This window comes from Oncorhynchus mykiss, chromosome 5, assembly GCF_057628025.1.
Source record: "Oncorhynchus mykiss isolate SJ-2025 chromosome 5, ASM5762802v1, whole genome shotgun sequence".
Taxonomy (NCBI): domain Eukaryota; kingdom Metazoa; phylum Chordata; class Actinopteri; order Salmoniformes; family Salmonidae; genus Oncorhynchus; species Oncorhynchus mykiss.
This window is the reverse complement of record NC_143026.1, coordinates 2991264-3015000: the sequence shown is the minus strand read 5'-3', so window position 1 is coordinate 3015000 and position 23737 is coordinate 2991264. Positions and strand designations below refer to the sequence as shown.

Below are 23737 nucleotides of genomic sequence, written 5' to 3'. Positions count from 1 at the left end.
CTTGTGTAGCTTCTACAGCTTGAGGACAAATTTCTTCTCAAGCTTCCCATTGTCTGTGTGTGTGTTTGCATTGATACATCAGCTTGCCTGTACACATTGTTGTGGACCTGGAGTAGCTTTGAGGGCAATCGGTCAGAGGAGTGGCTAGACTAGAGAACTGCTTGGATTGGTCAGAGGAGTGGCTAGGCTAGGGAACTGCTTGAATTGGTCAGAGGAGTGGCTAGACTAGAGAACTGCTTGGATTGGTCAGAGGAGTGGCTAGGCTAGGGAACTGCTTGGATTGGTCAGAGGAGTGGCTAGGCTAGGGAACTGCTTGGATTGGTCAGAGGAGTGGCTAGACTAGGGAACTGCTTGGATTGGTCAGAGGAGTGGCTAGGCTAGGGAACTGCTTGAATTGGTCAGAGGAGTGGCTAGGCTAGGGAACTGCTTGAATTGGTCAGAGGAGTGGCTAGACTAGGGAACTGCTTGGATCGGTCAGAGGAGTGGCTAGACTAGGGAACTGCTTGGATTGGTCAGAGGAGTGGCTAGACTAGGGAACTGCTTGGATTGGTCAGAGGAGTGGCTAGGCTAGGGGACTGCTTGAATTGGTCAGAGGAGTGGCTAGGCTAGGGAACTGCTTGAATTGGTCAGAGGAGTGGCTAGACTAGGGAACTGCTTGGATCGGTCAGAGGAGTGGCTAGACTAGGGAACTGCTTGGATTGGTCAGAGGAGTGGCTAGGCTAGGGAACTGCTTGGATTGGTCAGAGGAGTGGCTAGACTAGGGAACTGCTTGGATTGGTCAGAGGAGTGGCTAGACTAGGGAACTGCTTGGATTGGTGGAGGCTCCTGGGGAGGGTTGAGGCTCCTGGGGAGGGTTGAGGCTCCTGGGGAGGGTTGAGGCTCCTGGGGAGGGTTGAGGCTCCTGGGGGGTCGGAGGCTCCTGGCGGCTGTGGAGGCTCCTGGGGGTGTGGAGGCTCCTGGGGGGTGTGGAGGGGGGAGGGTGGAGGCTCCTGGGGGGGTGTGGAGGCTCCTGGGGGGTGTGGAGGCTCCTGGGGAGGGTGGAGGCTCCTGGGGGGTGTGGAGGCTCCTGGGGAGGGTGGAGGCTCCTGGCGGGTGTGGAGGCTCCTGAGGGGGGGTGGAGTCTCCTGGGGAGGGTGGAGGCTCCTGGGGGGGGGTGGAGGCTCCTGGGGGGGGGTGGAGTCTCCTGGGGAGGGTGGAGGCTCCTGGTGGGTGTGGAGGCTCCTGGGGAGGGTGGAAGCTCATTATAATGGCTGGAATGGGGTGAATGGAATGGTATTGAACACATGATACCACTCCATTATTGTGAGCCAATCTCTCCCCTCAGCAGCCTCCAGGTAGCTTAGCGGTTAGAGAGGCGAGCCAGCAGCCTCCAGGTAGCTTAGCGGTTAGAGAGGCGAGCCAGCAGCCTCCAGGTAGCTTAGCGGCTAGAGAGGCGAGCCAGCAGCCTCCAGGTAGCTTAGCGGCTAGAGAGGCGAGCCAGCAGCTTCCAGGTAGCTTAGCGGCTAGAGAGGCGAGCCAGCAGCCTCCAGGTAGCTTAGCGGTTAGAGAGGCGAGCCAGCAGCCTGTCATTATGCATTTGAACCCCACAACAACAGTTCCGCCCAGTGTTGGGTTAAAAGTAGAAGCCACATTTCGTTTGGACTTTGTGTGTAACTGACCAATAAAGTGATCTTTATGTTATTTTAATCTTGTGTGGTTGCGTAATCCGTACGAGATGGCCGTATAACTAGGCAGTCTTGTGTCTGCTCTGCTCTCGTTGTTCCTCAGAGCTAGTAGACATGCTCACTGGACCGTGTGAGCAGAAAGAGACAGAAATAATCATCACAGCTCAGACTAGCCTCTACCTCTGTCACATGATTGGAGAGCAGTCTGTTTGACTTGGTTTATTATGCCTCTTGGGGGATGGAGGGGTACAGGGCATTTGGAAAGTATTCAGACCCCTTTACTTTTTCCACATTTTGTAACGTTACAGCCTTATTCTAAAATGGATTGAGTAGCCCCCCCCCCCCCCTCATCAATCTACACACAATACCCCATAATGATATCACAATACCCCATAATGGCATCACAATACCCCATAATGACATCACAATACCCCATAATGACATCACAATACCCCATAATGACAAAGCAAAAACAGTTTTTTAGGCATTTTGAAAAAACTGAAATCACATGTACATAAGTATTCAGACTCTTTACTCAGTACTTTGTTGAAGCACCTTTGGCAGCGAATACAGCCTCAAGTCTTCTTGGGTACGACGGTACAAGCTTGGCACACCTGTGTTTGGGGAGTTTCTCCCATTCTTCTTTGCAGATCCTCTCAAGCTCTGTCAGGTCAGATGGGCAGCGTCGCTGCGCAGTTATTTTCAGGTCTCTCCGGAGATGTTAGATCAGGTTCAAGTCTGGGATCTGGCTGGAGTCCTCAAGAACATTCAGAGACCTGTCCTGAAGCCGCTCCTGCGTTGTCTTGGCTGTGTGCTTAGGGTCGTTGTCCTGTTGGAAGGTGAACCTTCGCCTCAGTCTGAGGTCCTGAGCGCTCTGGAGCAGGTTTTCATCAAGGATATCTCTGTACTTTGCTACGATCATCTTTCCCTTGATCCTAACTAGTTATAGTTGATTTTGATTGTAGCCTGTGGAAAGTTGTCCCACTCCTCTTCAATGGCTGTGCAAAGTTGCTGGTTATTGGCGTGAACTGGAACACGCTGTCGTACATTTCGATTCAGAGCATCCCAAACATGCTCAATGGGTGGCATGTGCTCAAGGGCACAACGGCAGGTAATGGCATCTAGGATTTGATACCAATAACCCTCCAGTTGCCAGTTTACATCCCGCCAGATTGTCTTCCCCATCAGAAGTTTTCCCCCGGGATTCAAACTGGCAACCCTCCGATTGGTGGCTAGCCTCTCTAACCGCTAGGATACCTGGCAACCCTCCGGTTGGTGGCTCACGTCTCTAACCGCTAGGATACCCGCCAACCCTCCGGTTGGTGGCTCGCCTCTCTAACCGCTAGGATACCTGCCAACCCTCCGGTTGGTGGCTCGCCTCTCTAACCGCTAGGATACCTGCCAACCCTTCGGTTGGTGGCTCGCCTCTCTAACCGCTAGGATACCTGCCAACTCTCCGGTTGGTGGCTCGCCTCTCTAACCGCTAGGATACCTGCCAACCCTCCGGTTGGTGGCTCGCCTCTCTAACCGCTAGGATACCTGCCAACCCTCCGGTTGGTGGTTCGCCTCTCTAACTGCTAGGATACCTGGCAACCCTCCGGTTGGTGGCTCGCCTCTCTAACCGCTAGGATACCTGGCAACCCTCCGGTTGGTCTTTCCAATGTTCTCCTTCTGTTAAGTACTTCTGTTAACCTCTAGTGCTTTTGATGTGTAGTGGGGGACCCCCAGCTGAAAAGATCTGAGACTTCCTTGGAGGATTTATTTGACCAAAGAGCCTGTTGGGGTTTCAACAGTCGTGACACGAGTGAGTTGTAGGGGCTCCATTGCCTTGGTAACAACTCCTCCACAGAAGGTTAGCTTTTCTCCTAATGACTGAGGAAAATGTCAACTTTTTTTTTTCAAGGAAAAAAGGCACAAATGGCTTACTCTTTAAGATGGATGGATGATAATAGGAAGTTCTGGAAAATGTGCTGTTTAATCACAATGAAAATAGTAAATGCCCCACTCCAACTGCTATAAGGCGTTATCTGGTTGAATGTTCCCATTGAGTTTCCATCTGCGGCCTGTTAAACATCTGACACTGGCCGATATGGACAAATTGCAGTATTTCTAACAGAAGACATGTAAAAAGCAGATGCATGACCATGGTAGCAATTGAAAGAGAACACTTACATTGTTGAAGGTTATGTTCATTTCATATTTACTGTACTTTTCACAGCCGTTGTTGATAACGAAATCTGAAAATACTCTGGATACATGCGCTAACATAATAAGAGTATTCATGACTTCAACTAGAAGGAGCTTTTTGGAGCTCCTAGCTTTTCCATTGAGGAACTGAAGCACAATTGTGTTTTTTTTATTTGGGATGCAGCCCTGCGTCCCCACCATCAGTTACTGTGGTTGTTAACACATCCCTGTGTCCTCACCATCAGTTACTGTGGTTGTTAACACAGCCCTGCGTCCCCACCATCAGTTACTGTGGTTGTTAACACAGCCCTGCGTCCCCACCATCAGTTACTGTGGTTGTTAACACAGCCCTGCGTCCCCACCATCAGTTACTGTGGTTGTTAACACATCCCTGTGTCCTCACCATCAGTTACTGTGGTTGTTAACACAGCCCTGTGTCCTCACCATCAGTTACTGTGGTTGTTAACACAGCCCTGCGTCCCCACCATCAGTTACTGTGGTTGTTAACACAGCCCTGCGTCCCCACCATCAGTTACTGTGGTTGTTAACACAGCCCTGTGTCCTCACCATCAGTTACTGTGGTTGTTAACACAGCCCTGTGTCCTCACCATCAGTTACTGTGGTTGTTAACACAGCCCTGCGTCCCCACCATCAGTTACTGTGGTTGTTAACACATCCCTGTGTCCTCACCATCAGTTACTGTGGTTGTTAACACATCCCTGTGTCCTCACCATCAGTTACTGTGGTTGTTAACACAGCCCTGCGTCCCCACCATCAGTTACTGTGGTTGTTAACACATCCCTGTGTCCTCACCATCAGTTACTGTGGTTGTTAACACATCCCTGTGTCCTCACCATCAGTTACTGTGGTTGTTAACACAGCCCTGTGTCCCCACCATCAGTTACTGTTTATTGTTATCGCAATCCAAAAACGTTCCATTTTAAATCGTAGTCTGTGCCAGGTGGGCATAATATTGCCAAGATGGCTAGCTAAGTAATAAAGTACGATCTTACGGTGTTAGGCTTTCACAAGGTACGAGCCGATGGTCATTTTGGAGTACATCAAATGGAATCGTGAGTTCAATCAAGTGTTCTGCGTGAAAAAAAATGTTTCACAAAACAATTGTCTCATTCTGTTTAGGACAACCCAGGGTATAACGCATTTTTGTTGTTGTTGACATTTCACTTTTATTTAACTAGGCAAGTTGGTTAAGAACAGATTCTTATTTAGAATGACGGCCAAACCCGGACGACGCCGGGCCAATTGTGCTCCGCCCTATGGGACTGCCGATCACGGCCAGATGTGATGCGTCCTGGATGTAAATCCTTGTAACTATGGATACAATATGTGAAGTCACATTTGGCCTCACGGGTGTGTGGTTTGCTTGTAATGACATCAAAGCGGTATTTATTATAATCCTCAACGTCTCATCGTTCAGAACACATCGACTCCTCTCCATTTACAGAATTCCTCTCTCAGACAACAAATTAGGAAAAGTTGTCCAATTAGGGGAGAGGGATGGGGGAGCGTCTTGTCGCGCACGGTGCTCACTCTGAGCGTCTGTCAGTCTCTAAACCCATGCTGCGCTGCAAAGCCAAGAGCCTGAGTTCTGACCTCATGTACAGAATGTTACTTTACAGTGACAGCGTTCCAATTTAGGCACGTATCAATGATAGAATCTGCCATTTTCAACCCACATACGGGATGACAGAGCCTGAGTGGAAAGGGCAACCATAGACAGGATGTTTGAAAGGCTGGTGTTAACACCAGGGGTGTGACCCTGACCTCTAGAACCTGAAGGCTGCTGTTGACACCAGTGGTGTGACCCTGACCTCTAGAACCTGAAGGCTGCTGTTAACACCAGGGGTGTTAGTACTAGTGGTGTTAGTACCAGTGGTGTGACCTTGACCTCTAGAACCTGAAGGCTGCAGTTAACACCAGTGGTGTGACCTTGACCTCTAGAACCTGAAGGCTGCTGTTAACAACAGTGGTGTGACCTTGACCTCTAGAACCTAAAGGCTGCTGTTAACACCAGTGGTGTGACCTTGACCTCTAGAACCTGAAGGCTGCTGTTAACACCAGTGGTGTGACCTTGACCTCTAGAACCTGAAGGCTGCTGTTAACACCAGGGGTGTTAGTACCAGTGGTGTTAGTACCAGTGGTGTGACCCTGACCTCTAGAACCTGAAGGCTGCTGTTAACACCAGGGGTGTGACCCTGACCTCTAGAACCTGAAGGCTGCTGTTAACACCAGTGGTGTGACCTTGACCTCTAGAACCTGAAGGCTGCTGTTAACACCAGTGGTGTGACCTTGACCTCTAGAACCTGAAGGCTGCTGTTAACACCAGGGGTGTGACCCTGACCTCTAGAACCTAAAGGCTGCTGTTAACACCAGGGGTGTGACCCTGACCTCTAGAACCTAAAGGCTGCTGTTAACACCAGTGGTGTGACCTTGACCTCTAGAACCTAAAGGCTGCTGTTAACACCAGGGGTGTTAGTACCAGTGGTGTTAGTACCAGTGGTGTGACCCTGACCTCTAGAACCTGAAGGCTGCTGTTAACACCAGTGGTGTGACCTTGACCTCTAGAACCTGAAGGCTGCTGTTAACAACAGTGGTGTGACCTTGACCTCTAGAACCTGAAGGCTGCTGTTAACACCAGTGGTGTGACCTTGACCTCTAGAACCTAAAGGCTGCTGTTAACACCAGGGGTGTGACCTTGACCTCTAGAACCTGAAGGCTGCTGTTAACACCAGTGGTGTGACCTTGACCTCTATAACCTAAAGGCTGCTGTTAACACCAGGGGTGTTAGTACCAGTGGTGTTAGTACCAGTGGTGTGACCCTGACCTCTAGAACCTAAAGGCTGCTGTAAACACCAGTGGTGTGACCCTGACCTCTAGAACCTAAAGGCTGCTGTTAACACCAGGGGTGTGACCTTGACCTCTAGAACCTGAAGGCTGCTGTTAACACCAGTGGTGTGACCTTGACCTCTAGAACCTAAAGGCTGCTGTTAACACCAGTGGTGTGACCCTGACCTCTAGAACCTGAAGGCTGCTGTTAACACCAGGGGTGTGACCCTGACCTCTAGAACCTAAAGGCTGCTGTTGACACCAGTGGTGTGACCCTGACCTCTAGAACCTGAAGGCTGCTGTTAACACCAGGGGTGTTAGTACTAGTGGTGTTAGTACCAGTGGTGTGACCCTGACCTCTAGAACCTGAAGGCTGCTGTTAACACCAGTGGTGTGACCTTGACCTCTAGAACCTAAAGGCTGCTGTTAACACCAGGGGTGTTAGTACCAGTGGTGTTAGTACCAGTGGTGTGACCCTGACCTCTAGAACCTAAAGGCTGCTGTTAACACCAGTGGTGTGACCTTGACCTCTAGAACCTGAAGGCTGCTGTTGACACCAGTGGTGTGACCTTGACCTCTAGAACCTAAAGGCTGCTGTTAACACCAGGGGTGTTAGTACCAGTGGTGTTAGTACCAGTGGTGTGACCTTGACCTATAGAACCTGAAGGCTGCTGTTAACACCAGTGGTGTGACCTTGACCTCTAGAACCTGAAGGCTGCTGTTAACACCAGTGGTGTGACCTTGACCTCTAGAACCTAAAGGCTGCTGTTAACACCAGTGGTGTTAGTACCAGTGGTGTGACCCTGACCTCTAGAACCTGAAGGCTGCTGTTAACACCAGTGGTGTGACCTTGACCTCTAGAACCTGAAGGCTGCTGTTAACACCAGTGGTGTGACTTTGACCTCTAGAACCTGAAGGCTGCTGTTAACACCAGTGGTGTGACCTTGACCTCTAGAACCTGAAGGCTGCTGTTAACACCAGTGGTGTGACCTTGACCTCTAGAACCTGAAGGCTGCTGTTAACACCATTGGTGTGACCTTGACCTCTAGAACCTAAAGGCTGCTGTTAACACCAGGGGTGTGACCTTGACCTCTAGAACCTGAAGGCTGCTGTTAACACCAGTGGTGTGACCCTGACCTCTAGAACCTAAAGGCTGCTGTTAACACCAGGGGTGTGACCCTGACCTCTAGAACCTAAAGGCTGCTGTTAACACCAGGGGTGTGACCCTGACCTCTAGAACCTAAAGGCTGCTGTTAACACCAGTGGTGTGACCTTGACCTCTAGAACCTGAAGGCTGCTGTTTACACCAGGGGTGTTAATACCAGTGGTGTTAGTACCAGTGGTGTGACCCTGACCTCTAGGGTAACTTAGTCAATGGAAGCTCTCTAACGATTATAATAAGTAAACCATCTGATCCACAGTGGTGTTAGTACCAGGGGGTGTTAGTACCGGGGGTGTTAGTACCAGGGGGTGTTAGTACCAGGGGGTGTTAGTACCGGGGGTTGTTAGTACCAGGGGGTGTTAGTACCCGGGGGTGTTAGTACCCGGGGGTGTTAGTACCCGGGGGTGTTAGTACCCGGGGGTGTTAGTACCAGGTGTCTACTGTCATATTAATAAGACATCTGTCACTCTCCTCTTTTTTTAAAAATATTATTAGAACAAATTTGAATAAAAAAACATGAATTATTGATTGTCATATGTACAAATTTGATGAAGTTAGAACATTGTCCAAAAAAAGCTTTATTTACTCATTTATTTACCAATAAATGCAAAGATCTTGTCCAGCTTTTAAAGATGCCTTCCTCTCTATGTTCTTCCAGTCCCCTTGGCCCCAGAGATGGAGGTAGGGGACTGTCTGGTGTTAGACAACACGGTGTTTGTAGCCTGGAAGATGCCAGTGGAGGACAGCAAGATAGACCACTACATACTGGAGTACAGAAAGACTGACCACGAAGGACTGCCACGCATCAAAGACCAGCGGTGCTGGGAGGTGGTGGACAACATCAAGACCACAGAATACTCACTGTCGGGTACAAAACTGACAGTTGAGGCCTACTGTAGCCTGGTCCCAGATCTGTTTGTGCCAACTCCAATGGCCATTGTCATGACACTTTAAAAAAAAACTTTTTTAAATTTTAATTTAACCTTTATTTATCTAGACAAGTCAATTAAGAACAAATTTTTATTTACAATGACGGCTTAGCAACAGTGGGTTAACTGCCCTGTTAAGGGTCAGAACGACAGATTTGTACCTTGTCAGCTCTGGGAATCGCTCCAGCAACCTTTCGGTTACTGGCCCAACGCTCTAACGAGGGGCTACCTACCGCCACTTGGCAAAACAGCACAAACAGATCTGGGACCAGACTAAGACTGTACTGTCTTCATGTATCTTCCTGTGTTTTAAAACATGAACAGTCTTGCTTTACCTAAACCTTTGTAACTTTTATCAAAGTGTAAAAGCTTGTTTACCTACAGAACATTATGAACCAATGCAGATAATATGCTACTCGTCCCCCAGGTTTAAAGTTTGACTCCAAGTTCATGAACTTCCGGGTACGAGCATGCAACAAGGCAGCAGCTGGAGAATACTCGGATCCAGTTACCCTGGAAACCAGAGGTAAGACGCTTAGTTACCCTGGTAACCAGAGGTAAGACGGTTAGTTACCCTGGAAACCAGAGGTAAGACGGTTAGTTACCCTGGAAACCAGAGGTAAGACGGTTAGTTACCCTGGAAACCAGAGGTAAGACGGTTAGTTACCCTGGAAACCAGAGGTAAGACGGTTAGTTACCCTGCAAACCAGAGGTAAGACGGTTAGTTACCCTGGAAACCAGAGGTAAGACGGTTAGTTACCCTGGAAACCAGAGGTAAGACGGTTAGTTACCCTGGAAACCAGAGGTAAGACGGTTAGTTACCCTGGAAACCAGAGGTAAGACGGTTGCACGATGTTGTCTTTAATTACGTAGTCATTCCAATATTGATATAAAGTTATTTGACTAAAATGTTTTGCCCGACAACAGAAATGTAAGAAAATGCCTGCTATATCTTGTGTTTGGTTAGTTGATCGTTTGATTCCCTTCCCAGCGTTTAACTTCGGTTTCGACTCATCGTCGTCCCATCTGAACCTGAAGGTAGAGGACAGGACTGTGGAGTGGGATCCCCAGGGAGGCAAGGGGCTGGAGAGCAAGGTCAAGGGCAAGGAGAACAAGGGCAGGTGAGAACTGAACTGGAACAAGGATGTGTCTAAAATGGATCCCTAGGCCCTTGTGGAGATCTGAGAGGATTTGATTGGTATAACGCAATATGTAGACACTTCGACTAAGCCAATCAGAGAGAAAGAGGGATCTATTACCATATTGACTGCACCTGTCAAATCCTCTTAGCTATCAAAATAGGATTTAGGGTCTAGGGATTCATTTGGGATTAGGCCTAATCCTGATTTTACCTGGAACTCCCTTTGAAATAGCCTGGTCCTAGATCTGTGCGATATCTTTCCAATTTCTATGGTCACACACACAGGTCTGGGACCAGGCTACCATTCAACTGCTTTTTCTCCCACATTCTTCTTTCATTAGTTCTCATGGGCTGTGTTTCCACAGGACACCCTTTATCTGATTGGTCAAAAGGCCAATCCACTTGCAGCGTTGTTACTACAGACACTGTCTGCCAAGTTGAGATCTCATTTCCTCAAGTGATAGAAGTTTTACAAGCTGCAGTGTTGATACTCTTAGAAGAGGAGGCTTCGTCGTAAAGGGCTACATCTAGCTGGCTACATCTAGCTGGCTACATCTAGCTGGCTACATCTAGCTGGCTACATCTAGCTGGCTGCATCCAGCTGGCTGCATCCAGCTGACTACATCCAGCTGGCTACATCTAGCTGGCTGCATCCAGCTGGCTACATCTAGCTGGCTACATCCAGCTGGCTACATCTAGCTGGCTACATCCAGCTGGCTACATCTAGCTGGCTACATCTAGCTGGCTACATCCAGCTGGCCACATCTAGCTGGCTACATCCAGCTGGCCACATCTAGCTGGCTACATCTAGCTGGCTACATCCAGCTGGCTACATCCAGCTGGCTACATCCAGCTGGCTACATCTAGCTGGCTACATCCAGCTGGCTACATGTAGCTGGCTACATCTAGCTGGCGACATCCAGCTGGCTACATCTAGCTGGCTACATCTAGCTGGCTACATCTAGCTGGCTACATCTAGCTGGCTACATCCAGCTGGCTACATCCAGCTGGCTACATCTAGCTGGCTACATCCAGCTGGCTACATCTAGCTGGCTACATCTAGCTGGCTACATCTAGCTGGCTACATCTAGCTGGCTACATCTAGCTGGCTACATCCAGCTGGCTACATCCAGATGGCTACATCCAGATGGCTACATCCAACTGGCCACATCCAGCTGGCCACATCCAGCTGGCGACATCTAGCTGGCGACATCTAGCTGGCGACATCTAGCTGGCGACATCTAGCTGGCTACATCCAGCTGGCTACATCCAACTGGCTACATCCAACTGGCCACATCTAGCTGGCTACATCCAGCTGGGGACATCCAGCTGGCGACATCCAGCTGGCGACATCCAGCTGGCGACATCTAGCTGGCGACATCTAGCTGGCGACATCCAGCTGGCTACATCTAGCTGGCTACATCTAGCTGGCTACATCTAGCTGGCTACATCCAGCTGGCCACATCTAGCTGGCTACATCTAGCTGGCTACATCCAGCTGGCTACATCCAGCTGGCTACATCCAGCTGGCTACATCTAGCTGGCTACATCCAGCTGGCTACATCTAGCTGGCTACATCTAGCTGGCTACATCTAGCTGGCTACATCTAGCTGGCCACATCTAGCTGGCTACATCTAGCTGGCTACATCTAGCTGGCTACATCTAGCTGGCTACATCCAGCTGGCTACATCCAGCTGGCTACATCTAGCTGGCTACATCCAGCTGGCTACATCTAGCTGGCTACATCCAGCTGGCTACATCTAGCTGGCTACATCTAGCTGGCTACATCCAGCTGGCTACATCCAGATGGCTACATCCAGATGGCTACATCCAACTGGCCACATCCAGCTGGCCACATCCAGCTGGCGACATCTAGCTGGCGACATCTAGCTGGCGACATCTAGCTGGCTACATCCAGCTGGCTACATCCAACTGGCTACATCCAACTGGCCACATCTAGCTGGCTACATCCAGCTGGGGACATCCAGCTGGCGACATCCAGCTGGCGACATCCAGCTGGCGACATCTAGCTGGCGACATCTAGCTGGCGACATCCAGCTGGCTACATCTAGCTGGCTACATCTAGCTGGCTACATCCAGCTGGCTACATCTAGCTGGCCACATCTAGCTGGCTACATCCAGCTGGCTACATAATTTATTTTTTGCTAATAAGCCTAGTTCATCCCCAAGAGAATCCAAAATATAAGCTTGTTATACTCCAATGTTTGTAAACAAAAACTATATTGTCTCATAATATGGTTAAACGTATCAGTTTGATACCATGGATGGTCAGTCCTTGTGTCCATAGCTCTGTCTATACATGTGAGAGTGGTTACATTTCTCCAGCTCCGTCCCTCAGCTTTTTACCGAAACAGGGGCGGGGAGGACACTTTGTTATTGTTTCAACTGCGGATGGCCCCATTTTAAATAGAGAATTCATAGTTCCCGTAGTAGTCTCTGGACTGTCTGGACATCTACACAGGGTTCGTTTACTCAGCTACTGTGTAGAATTAGTGTTATTTAGTGCTAATGGAATGGAACCCCTTGTAGTGTAGCTCCACCGTGACTCCCCCACAATGTCTTCGTTTTAACCAGCTGATTATTGTTACTTTGTGTTCGTCAACAGTGCTCATTTTACCAATCTGAAGAACATGTCAAGGTGACCATGTGTGGGCTACCTGGATGTAGCATTGGGCTACCTGGATGTAGCATTGGGCTACCTGGATGTAGCATTGGGCTACCTGGTGGTAACATTGGGCTACCTGGATGTAGCGTTGGGCTTCCTGGATGTAGCATTGGGCCAGCTGGATGTAGCATTGGGCCAGCTGGATGTAGCATTGGGCCAGCTGGATGTAGCATTGGGCCACCTGGATGTAGCATTGGGCTACCTGGATGTAGCATTGGGCTACCTGGATGTAGCATTGGGCTACCTGGATGTAACATTTGGCCACCTGGATGTAGCATTGGGCCACCTGGATGTAGCATTGGGCCACCTGGATGTAGCATTGGGCCACCTGGATGTAGCATTGGGCTACCTGGATGTAGCATTGGGCTACCTGGATGTAGCATTGGGCTACCTGGATGTAGCATTGGGCTACCTGGATGTAGCATTGGGCCACCTGGATGTAGCATTGGGCTACCTGGATGTAGCATTGGGCTACCTGGATGTAGCATTGGGCCACCTGTAACCTGTGGCATTGCATTAGGTAGAGACCGCTTATGGTCGTATTCGTACGCTCCAAACATTAAATATGTTTTATTCATCAAGTCCCTTCCAGGTTTTCGTGTGAACAGTTCACAGATTTCTTTCAGCAAATTGTATTTTTTGCTCGTTGAGGTCTGTGAGAATCAACCTCCCGAAGATGTCTTGATATTGAGAATCCGTGTGGTTTCTGTGTGACTAACTTCACCAGGCCCCTACAGATGGAGAGGGTAGCTGTTTACCAACTCTTGACTTGGTTCAAATAATGGCACATTTGATTTGGTTAAACTGGACGTGGTTGCCGCCCACAAACAAATACAATTATTACATCTTATTCTGTCCTGAGGGAAGATCCATCTGTAAATGACATCCTAACTCTGTTTCTCTTTCTAAAAACCTTTCTTTATTTTCTCCCCTCTCCTTCTAAAGAAATGGTGGCAAAATAAAATCAAATGAACCTCTACCATCAGCCAACCAATCTCTGTGACAGAATCAATGTATAGTTAGAAGCACGTCATTGATTTTGTTTTTACCCATTTTTCCCTGCTTGCAATGAATGGTTTTGGTGAGTAACATTTCTAGTGTTCTGGCTGTAATATCCATGGTTTTCATTCGTTCCATATCATGTCCACAAAAACAAAACGAGCATAACCACGATTACAACAACGATCACAGCCACGATTACAACAACGATCACAGCCGCGATTACAACAACGATCACAGCCGCGATTACAACAACGATCACAGCCGCGATTACAACAACGATCACAGCCACGATTACAACAACGATCACAGCCGCGATTACAACAACGATCACAGCCGCGATTACAACAACGATCACAGCCGCGATTACAACAACGATCACAGCCGCGATTACAACAACGATCACAGCCGCGATTACAACAACGATCACAGCCACGATTACAACAACGATCACAGCCGCGATTACAACAACGATCACAGCCGCGATTACAACAACGATCACAGCCGCGATTACAACAACGATCACAGCCGCGATTACAACAACGATCACAGCCACGATTACAACAACGATCACAATGCTCTCTCAGAAAAAAAAACTTTAAAAAAAGCTTTAAATTAGGTTCTGCTTATAAAGACTTCATAGTGCCTTCATAAGCTCTACATAAAAGTGTTACTAAGCACCTATAACCGTATTCCGTGCTTTATAAAGGGTTCATAAATATTATTATCTTACATCTTTATTTAACCTTTACTTAACTAGGCAAGTCAGTTAAGAACAAATTCATGTTTACAATGACGGCCTACCCCGGCCAAACCCAGATGACGCTGGGACGATTGTGCACCGCCCTATGGGACTCCCAATCCCGGCCGGATGTGATGCAGTGCCTTAGACCGCTGTGCCACTTGGGAGCAACTTACAGAAACACTAACCTTGATGAAACCCCCAACCTACAGAAACACTAACCTGTTCTTCCTTCCCTCTCGACTGGGCTGTGAATAGTGTAGCTGGTCCCTGAGCTCCTTCCCTCTCGACTGGGCTGTGAATAGTGTAGCTGGTCCCTGAGCTCCTTCCCTCTCGACTGGGCTGTGAATAGTGTAGCTGGTCCCTGAGCTCCTTCCCTCTCGACTGGGCTGTGAATAGTGTAGCTGGTCCCTGAGCTCCTTCCCTCTCGACTGGGCTGTGAATAGTGTAGCTGGTCCCTGAGCTCCTGCCCTCTCGACTGGGCTGTGAATAGTGTAGCTGGTCCCTGAGCGCCTTCCCTCTCGACTGGGCTGTGAATAGTGTAGCTGGTCCCTGAGCTCCTTCCCTCTCGACTGGGCTGTGAATAGTGTAGCTGGTCCCTGAGCTCCTTCCCTCTCGACTGGGCTGTGAATAGTGTAGCTGGTCCCTGAGTTACTTCCCTCTCGACTGGGCTGTGAATAGTGTAGCTGGTCCCTGAGCTCCTTCCCTCTCGACTGGGCTGTGAATAGTGTAGCTGGTCCCTGAGCTCCTTCCCTCTCGACTGGGCTGTGAATAGTGTAGCTGGTCCCTGAGTTACTTCCCTCTCTGCCTGCAGGAGGTACTGCATGTTGGTTCCAAACCTTAAAAGTAACAACAAAGAAAGTTAGCAGGTCTGTTAGGAAATGCCTATTTCACACCAACTAGATAAGGACATTTCTGGGCTGCACCAGAACTTCTAAATGGCAAACTCCCTTCCATTCATATTACTATATTCCTCTTTCATTTAACAAATCTCATGACATTGACTACGAGACGCTGATGTATCTAGGGAGATTTGTATTTAGCTGATCCTAATTTTCGGCTAGCTAGCAATTGCTGTGAAGCAGGGGCGGAGCCAGAGGTGTGTCCGGGGTGGAACTGGAAACCCCTGACATCTGATTGGCCACCCCGGGTGCCACCCCAACATTTCATTCGCTACTGGTAGTTTGATTGCTGATTGACATCTCATTTCACCTCTTGTTGAAAGAATCATTTATTTTGACGTTCAGCGGCGCAGTTTTCAAACCGAAGATGAGGAAGAGAGAACATTAACGTTGGTTGCGAGATACAGAAGAATAAGAAGAACATTCAGAAGAAGAAGAGAGAATATTTCCACAGCTCCACGAGCTCTTTTCGCGATTGGCGACAGCATCATATTTGAGGTAAGTTTTAAGGTTTAGCATCGGGTTCAGGTTTCCTGAACAACTTTTATGAAAGTTGAGTTGCTGTGTAAGTTAAAGTTAGACCTCTGGCTCCATTAACAGACAGTTAATCAGATAAGAGAGAACGGTTCCCAGTTTAGCCTAACATTATGTTTACATGTGTGCTAGTAATACACGCATATACCATGCAGTGTCGTAAGTTACAGTATACGAATGTTTAGCTAATGTGGCGTAACTAGTAGGCTACAGCTGTCAGTGTTCAGCAAGTTAACATTCAGCAAATTGAAATCCATTAACTCAGTTCAATTTTCGTACTTGAACTCAAAACAAACAATTGTTACTATCAATCTGTTAACGTTACTCAAAAGATGACCACAATTTGCAGTTAGCCTGTTTGCTACTGTAAAGGTGTTAGAAATTATAGCTAGGTAAATTACTTACTGCAGAGTAGAGCTAGCCATGATCTAACTTAGGCTGGTAGTTGATTTTAAGGTACAGTTATGAAAATGGGGATTAGTAATTAAGGTTGAGATTGGACTAAAATGTGGGTAGTTGGATGCTTAGATGTAACCATAGACTGTCTTATTTTCGCACAGGGTCATTTTAACCCGGAAAAAGAAAGTGGAGGGAGCCTGATGACTCTCACAACAAGGGTCATTTTTTGACAACCTTAGAAGAAATAGCAAAGAATGACCCTCTCATAGAGAAAATGATGAATGCATGTGGCAGTGCTAAGAAACACAAGCCACCAACTCCAGGGCAAATTTCTTGAGGGCTTAGCTGAGATGGTACAAAGTGAAATAAAGTTTTTAGTGTAATTTCAGATGAAACCAAACAAACGTCTTTAGTTGTGAGGTACTATTACAACGGGGCCATCCACGAAAGCTTTTTTACACTTTCAGTCAGCTGAAAGCTTAGATACAGCCGGTCTCACGTTGATTGTCTTGAAAAACACGATCTGGACTACAGAAATAATCTGGTGGGACAAGGCTGTGACGGTGCATCCGTCATGAGCGGAAAGCATTCTGGTGTGTCTGCACGGATTAAAAAACAGTGCAAGATTAGCATTTTATGTGCACTGTAATGCACATTGTTTGAATTTGGTTCTTGTCAATGCTGTCAAAATCAGTGCCAGAGGCTCTTAACTTTTTTTTTCTCTCCTGCAGAAGCTTTATAAAACTTTGTATCTGGCTCGTACGTTCATCTCAAGTGTCTTGCCGTTCAGAAAGACCTGAAAACGCAGCAGCAGCCCAGGGAACCACGGAGACTTACGGATGTAAGGTTGGCATGCAGAGATACATGGTATGCCGTAATCTGAGGGACAAGCTTCAAGCAGTTCTGAGAGAGCTACAGGACATTGAAGAAATTACAGTGCACTGCAAAATAAGTGTACAAACAGTGTGTAAAGACAGCCTAAGAGAAGCTTACGATTTCACAACTCATTGTTGATGTAGGACAGAAAAATAGTGACCAAAGGGATGGTGAAGAGCTTCCATAGAGCTGTCTTTTATCAGGTGCTCGACAGTCTCACAGCTGAGCTGCAGAGGCGTTTTTCAAAGAAGAATTGTGAGATAATGCGAGGTGTCCAGCCTCTCAACCCAAACAGGACAACTTTCTTGAATCAGGAACTTCTGTTTGCATTTGCTCAGACATACGTTAGAGGCCCTCCCTCAACATGGACGAGTTTGTGGAACATTTTGCCAGGTCTCACCAGAACCGGAGAATTATGCTGTTTTTAAATCTACCAGGGATTAATTTGGCCCTTAGGTGGGTCCCTCTGGTCGTGATTAAAACCTGCACTGTGCACTAGCTAGTACACTGACATTATAAAATGAGACATCCAAAGGGTTTCATGAGACACAGATTTAATTTGCTCTCAGTTGGGCCAATTCCAAAACGTTTCTTTGTTATTAGTTAACATAATATATATGAGCATAAATATGATTCTGTAAGTTTGTAATATTTTTCAAGTCCATTTCTGCTTGATACCTGGTATGTCAAATCGCAGTGTGTTTTTCTGTTGTTGTAAATAAACGTAAATGTAATTTATGTACCGCTCTTATCTCCATGGTGCTTGAGCTTCATTTCCTGACAATATTTTGAATGTTCAACACTTATAGGCCCAGATGATATATTCATGAAAACAGTGACCCAAGTCTCTCCGGTGTGTGAGTACAATAGTGTGTGTGTGTGTGAGTGTGTGTGAGAGCGAGATAGAATGAAAGAAATGGAGCTGCAGTTCCAAGGTAGAGACACTGACTATTCATAGTATGTTAAATCATTCTAGTGTAGTAACCCTTATGTACCTCACTACAGGGCACATTGAATTCTAGTGTAGTAACCCTTATGGACCTCACTATCTGGCACATTGAATTCTAGTGTAGTAACCCTTATGGACCTCACTATCTGGCACATTGAATTCTAGTGAAGTAACCCTTATGGACCTCACTATCTGGCACATTGAATTCTAGTGTAGTAACCCTTATGGACCTCACATTGAATTCTAGTGTAGTAACCCTTTTGGACCTCACTATCTGGCACATTGAATTCTAGTGTAGTAACCCTTATGGACCTCTCTATCTGGCACATTGAATTCTAGTGTAGTAACCCTTTTGGACCTCACTATCTGTCACATTGAATTCTAGTGAAGTAACCCTTATGGACCTCACTATCTGTCACATTGAATTCTAGTGTAGTAACCCATATGGACCTCACTATCTGGCACATTGAATTCTAGTGTAGTAACCCTTATGGACCTCACTATCTGGCACATTGAATTCTAGTGTAGTAACCCTTATGGACCACACTATCTGGCACATTGAATTCTAGTGTAGTAACCCTTATGGACCTCACTATCTGGCACATTGAATTCTAGTGAAGTAACCCTAATGGACCTCACATTGAATTCTAGTGTAGTAACCCTTATGGACCACACTATCTGGCACATTGAATTCTAGTGAAGTAACCCTTATGGACCTCACTATCTGGCACATTGAATTCTAGTGAAGTAACCCTTTTGGACCTCACTATCTGCCACATTGAATTCTAGTGAAGTAACCCTTATGGACCTCACTATCTGGCACATTGAATTCTAGTGAAGTAACCCTTATGGACCTCTCTATCTGGCACATTGAATTCTAGTGTAGTAACCCTTATGGACCTCACTATCTGGCACATTGAATTCTAGTGAAGTAACCCTTATGGACCTCACTATCTGTCACATTGAAGAACTCCGGGTTCAGAGAACTCCACACTTAAATGCTACAAAATAAAATGATTTACAATAAATAAAATGTTAACTTGTTTTTCTCTGGCAGCACAAGTGGAGCATTTGATTTGCGAACTCATCACATAATCAGCGTCTAGTCAAGCAACGCTAAAAAAGGAATTCTGGGTCACAGAATTTCAGATGTATTTTTATTTTTTTCAAAGTCCCCCCCACGCAATAGTAGAAAAGTATCAATACCCATTCATGACATATGAAAAGTGGTCTAAACATGAATAATGATTCAAATGTGTTCATATTTAAGTGATGTGGGTTTAAAACATGTCCCAATGTGAATCACTGTACATGGAATACAGCAGAAGCTATTCTGGATGCCGCAGTAGAAGTATTGTAGGGAAAACTCAGTTGGCTCTGTAGAATGTGTATATGGTGTCATTTCATGGGGCTCTGAATAATACGGAGTGTTGCTGGCCTTTAACTCCGTCCAATCACATCACGTGTTCCTCCTGCACTACAGAACAGCCGCTAACCAAACTGCAGTGCAGGGCATGGACACTGAACTAAAGGGCTATTACACACAAACAAACCTGTTGTGGTTTAAGCATTGTGAACACAGAAAATCGAATTCTGTTTTTCTAAAAACTGGGCTAAAACCAGAAAAAATGTGTGGGAAATCCGAAACCTTGGAAAAACAAAACAATAAAACGGAATTTGGGTTAAAAAAAAAAGTATTTTTGAAAGGCCCTACCAACGTGACTGCACTTTAGAGTGTGTCATCCTGCAGCACAGCATTGTGGGGGAAGTTGAGGTCAGGCCCAATATTGTCTATGCACCCAGGAGGGAAAGAGGTTGGGACATCCTAGAAATGTTTAACAGTAACATAATATATCAAATTTAGCAGACGCTTTTATCTAAATCCACTTACAGTCATGCGTGAATACATTTGTACGTATGGGTGGTCCCGGGAATCGAACCCACTATCCTGGCGTTGCAGTGCTCTACCCAGATGCATCACACGGTTATAGATGCTTTGTGACGCCTCAATTTAATACGAGGCAATAAGGCCTTTATTAAGTAGTGCTTATGCCTCCCTTTATAAAGCACAGGTTTATGTCATATTTGACATAGTGTTATGTGACACAGTTATGAACCCTTTATAAAGCATGACATATGGTTATAGATTATTTTCTTATGAAGGCTTTATGAAGCCCCGAGTGGCGCAGCTGTCTAAGACACTGCATCTCAGTGCTGGAGGCATCACTACAGACCCTGGTTCAGCGGTCTAAGACACTGCATCTCAGTGTTAGAGGAGTCACTACAGACCCTGGTTCAGAGGTCTAAGACACTGCATCTAAGTGCTAGAGGAGTCACTACAGACCCTGGTTCAGCGGTCTAAGACACTGCATCTCAGTGCTAGGGGAGTCACTACAGACCCTGGTTCAGTGGTCTAAGACACTGCATCTCAGTGCTAGAGGAGTCACTACAGACCCTGGTTCAGTGGTCTAAGGCACTGCATCTCAGTGCTAGCTGCACTGAGAAAGGACTGACCCTGTGACACTGTGTCTCAGTGCTAGAGGCGTCACTACAGACCCTGGTTCGAATCCAGGCTGTATAACAACTGGCCGTGATTGGGAGTCCCATAGGGCGGCGCTCAATTGGCCCAGCGTCGTCCGGGTTTGGCCAGGGTAGGCCATCATTGTAAATAAGAATTTGTTCTTAACTGACTTTCCTAGTTAAATAAAACAATTTATTAAATTAGCTACACGTCATTTAAAGCTGCACTGAGAAAGGACTGCCTAAGACTGATATATCTGGCTACCCTGTTGACTACGCTAAACTTTTGGTAGCTCTTCACTTCCCCACTGTATGGTGTCACTAATCAGATGACATTATCCCTCTTCCTGTGTTGGAAAAAAGGTATTGTGTTGTAACTCCCTGTAGGTCGTCACTAGTTACCAAAGCCACAAAGTCATAATTAGGGCTAAACCCTGCCTATTTCAAACATGTATCTTATTATAATCAGATTTTAAACCTAACCTTAACTCTAACTAAGCTCCTAACCTTATGCCTAACCTTAAATGAAGACCAAAAAGCATATTTTTTGTTTTCTTGTGTCTATCACCCCTGTCTATCACCCCTGTCTGTTTGTGTCTATTACCCTGTCTGTTTGTGTCTATCACCCTGTCTGTTTGTGTCTTATCACCCCTGTCTATCACCCTGTCTGTTTGTGTCTATCACCCTGTCTGTTTGTGTCTATCACCCTGTCTGTTTGTGTCTATCACCCTGTCTGCTTGTGTCTATCACCCCTGTCTGCTTCTGTCTATCACCCCTGTCTATCACCCCTGTCTGTTTCTGTCTATCACCCCTGTCTATCACCCTGTCTGTTTGTGTCTTATCACCCCTGTCTATCACCCCTGTCTGTTTGTGTATCTTCCTGTCTGCTTGTGTCTATCACCCTGTCTGCTTGTGTCTATCACCCCTGTCTGTTTGTGTATCACCCCTGTCTGTTTGTGTCTATCACCCTGTCTGTTTGTGTCTTATCACCCCTGTCTATCACCCTGTCTGTTTGTGTCTTATCACCCCTGTCTATCACCCCTGTCTGTTTGTGTATCTTCCTGTCTGCTTGTGTCTATCACCCTGTCTGTTTGTGTCTATCACCCTGTCTGTTTGTGTCTATCACCCCGTCTGTTTGTGTCTATCACCCCGTCTGCTTGTGTCTATCACCCCTGTCTGCTTGTGTCTATCACCCCTGTCTGTTTGTGTCTATCACCCCTGTCTGTTTGTGTCTATCACCCTGTCTGCTTGTGTCTATCACCCCTGTCTGCTTGTGTCTATCACCCCTGTCTGCTTGTGTCTATCACCCCTGTCTGTTTGTGTCTATCACCCCTGTCTGTTTGTGTCTATCACCCTGTCTGCTTGTGTCTATCACCCCTGTCTATCACCCCTGTATGTTTGTGTCTATCACCCCTGTCTGTTTGTGTCTATCACCCCTGTCTGCTTGTGTCTATCACCCCTGTCTGCTTGTGTCTATCACCCCTGTCTGTTTGTGTCTATCACCCCTGTATGTTTGTGTCTATCACCCCTGTATGTTTGTGTCTATCACCCCTGTCTATCACCCCTGTTTGCTTGTGTCTATCACCCCTGTCTATCACCCTGTCTGTTTGTGTCTATCACCCTGTCTGTTTGTGTCTATCACCCCTGTCTATCACCCCTGTTTGCTTGTGTCTATCACCCCTGTCTATCACCCTGTCTGTTTGTGTCTATCACCCTGTCTGCTTGTGTCTATCACCCCTGTCTATTACCCTGTCTGTTTGTGTCTATCACCCTGTCTGTTTGTGTCTATCACCCTGTCTGTTTGTGTCTATCACCCCTGTCTATCACCCCTGTTTGCTTGTGTCTATCACCCCTGTCTATCACCCTGTCTGCTTGTGTCTATCACCCCTGTCTATCACCCCTGTCTGCTTGTGTCTATCACCCCTGTCTATCACCCCTGTCTGTTTGTGTCTATCACCCCTGTCTGCTTGTGTCTATCACCCCTGTCTGCTTGTGTCTATCACCCCTGTCTATCACCCCTGTCTGTTTGTGTCTATCACCCTGTCTGCTTGTGTCTATCACCCCTGTCTGCTTGTGTCTATCACCCCTGTCTATCACCCCTGTCTGTTTGTGTCTATCACCCTGTCTGCTTGTGTCTATCACCCCTGTCTGCTTGTGTCTATCACCCCTGTCTGCTTGTGTCTATCACCCCTGTCTATCACCCCTGTCTGCTTGTGTCTATCACCCCTGTCTGTTTGTGTCTATCACCCCTGTCTATCACCCCTGTTTGCTTGTGTCTATCGCGACTAAGCTTGAGTTTGTTTGCGTTCTAATAAACTTTGAGTGCATTCGAAGACCGTCTTTATCCGTTTGTTTCATTCTGCACACAAGGGTTGTTGTTTATCTTCATAGTTTACCAGTGACATCAGTGGGAAAACTCCATCTTCTTTCAGATAAATTGGTCCCTGGGGCTGGATATCTAGCTGAAAGGAAGTGGGCTTCTCCACAGCATCCTTGTTCACTTGACTGTCTTGTCTGTTGTACTGTATTACTCATCGTTAGGGTAACGTCTGTGTGTTGTAACGTCTGTGTGTTGTAACGTCTGTGTGTTTTGTGTTGTAACGTCTGTGTGTTTTGTGTTGTAACGTCTGTGTGTTGTAACGTCTGTGTGTTGTAACGTCTGTGTGTTGTAACGTCTGTGTGTTTTGTGTTGTAACGTCTGTGTGTTGTAACGTCTGTGTGTTGTAACATCTGTGTGTTTTGTGTTGTAACGTCTGTGTGTTGTAACGTCTGTGTGTTGTAACGTTTGTGTGTTGTAACGTCTGTGTGTTGTAACGTCTGTGTGTTGTAACGTCTGTGTGTTGTAACGTCTGTGTGTTGTAACGTCTGTGTGTTGTAACGTCTGTGTGTTGTAACGTCTGTGTGTTTTATGTTCTAATGTCTTTCCTTCCTCTCTGTTGTAGAAGTGGAACTCCGTCTCCCAAGAGGACGTTGACGACTCGGTCGCCTGCCATCAGAGGAAGCAGAGACCGGTTCACTGGAGAGTCCTACACCGTGTTAGGTAAACGTGCACGCGCAAACACACACAGAGTAATGTAGCAGAGACATGTTCACAGGAGAGCTATACACTCCTAGGTAGGTAAACACAACATCACTGTGTTAGGTAGGTAACCACAACATCACTGTGTTAGGTAGGTAAACACAACATCACTGTGTTAGGTA

General features: G+C 46.9%; 1 protein-coding gene across 6 annotated transcripts in view; it reads left to right on the top strand.

Moving 5' to 3' along the window:
• LOC110523091 (FSD1-like protein) overlaps positions 1-23737 on the top strand; it is a 75711-nt gene that overhangs the window by 40662 nt on the left and 11312 nt on the right. For 4 of the 6 annotated variants that reach the window (XM_090233593.1, XM_036976576.2, XM_036976578.2 and 1 more), the window contains 4 exons: positions 8519-8728; positions 9217-9315; positions 9781-9910; positions 23479-23576. In XM_090233593.1, coding sequence (XP_090089719.1) covers positions 8519-8728; positions 9217-9315; positions 9781-9910; positions 23479-23576 — 537 coding nt within the window. The remainder of the gene's footprint in view (positions 1-8518; positions 8729-9216; positions 9316-9780; positions 9911-23478; positions 23577-23737) is intronic. The other 2 variants (XM_036976577.2, XM_090233592.1) reach the window with 1 other exon arrangement.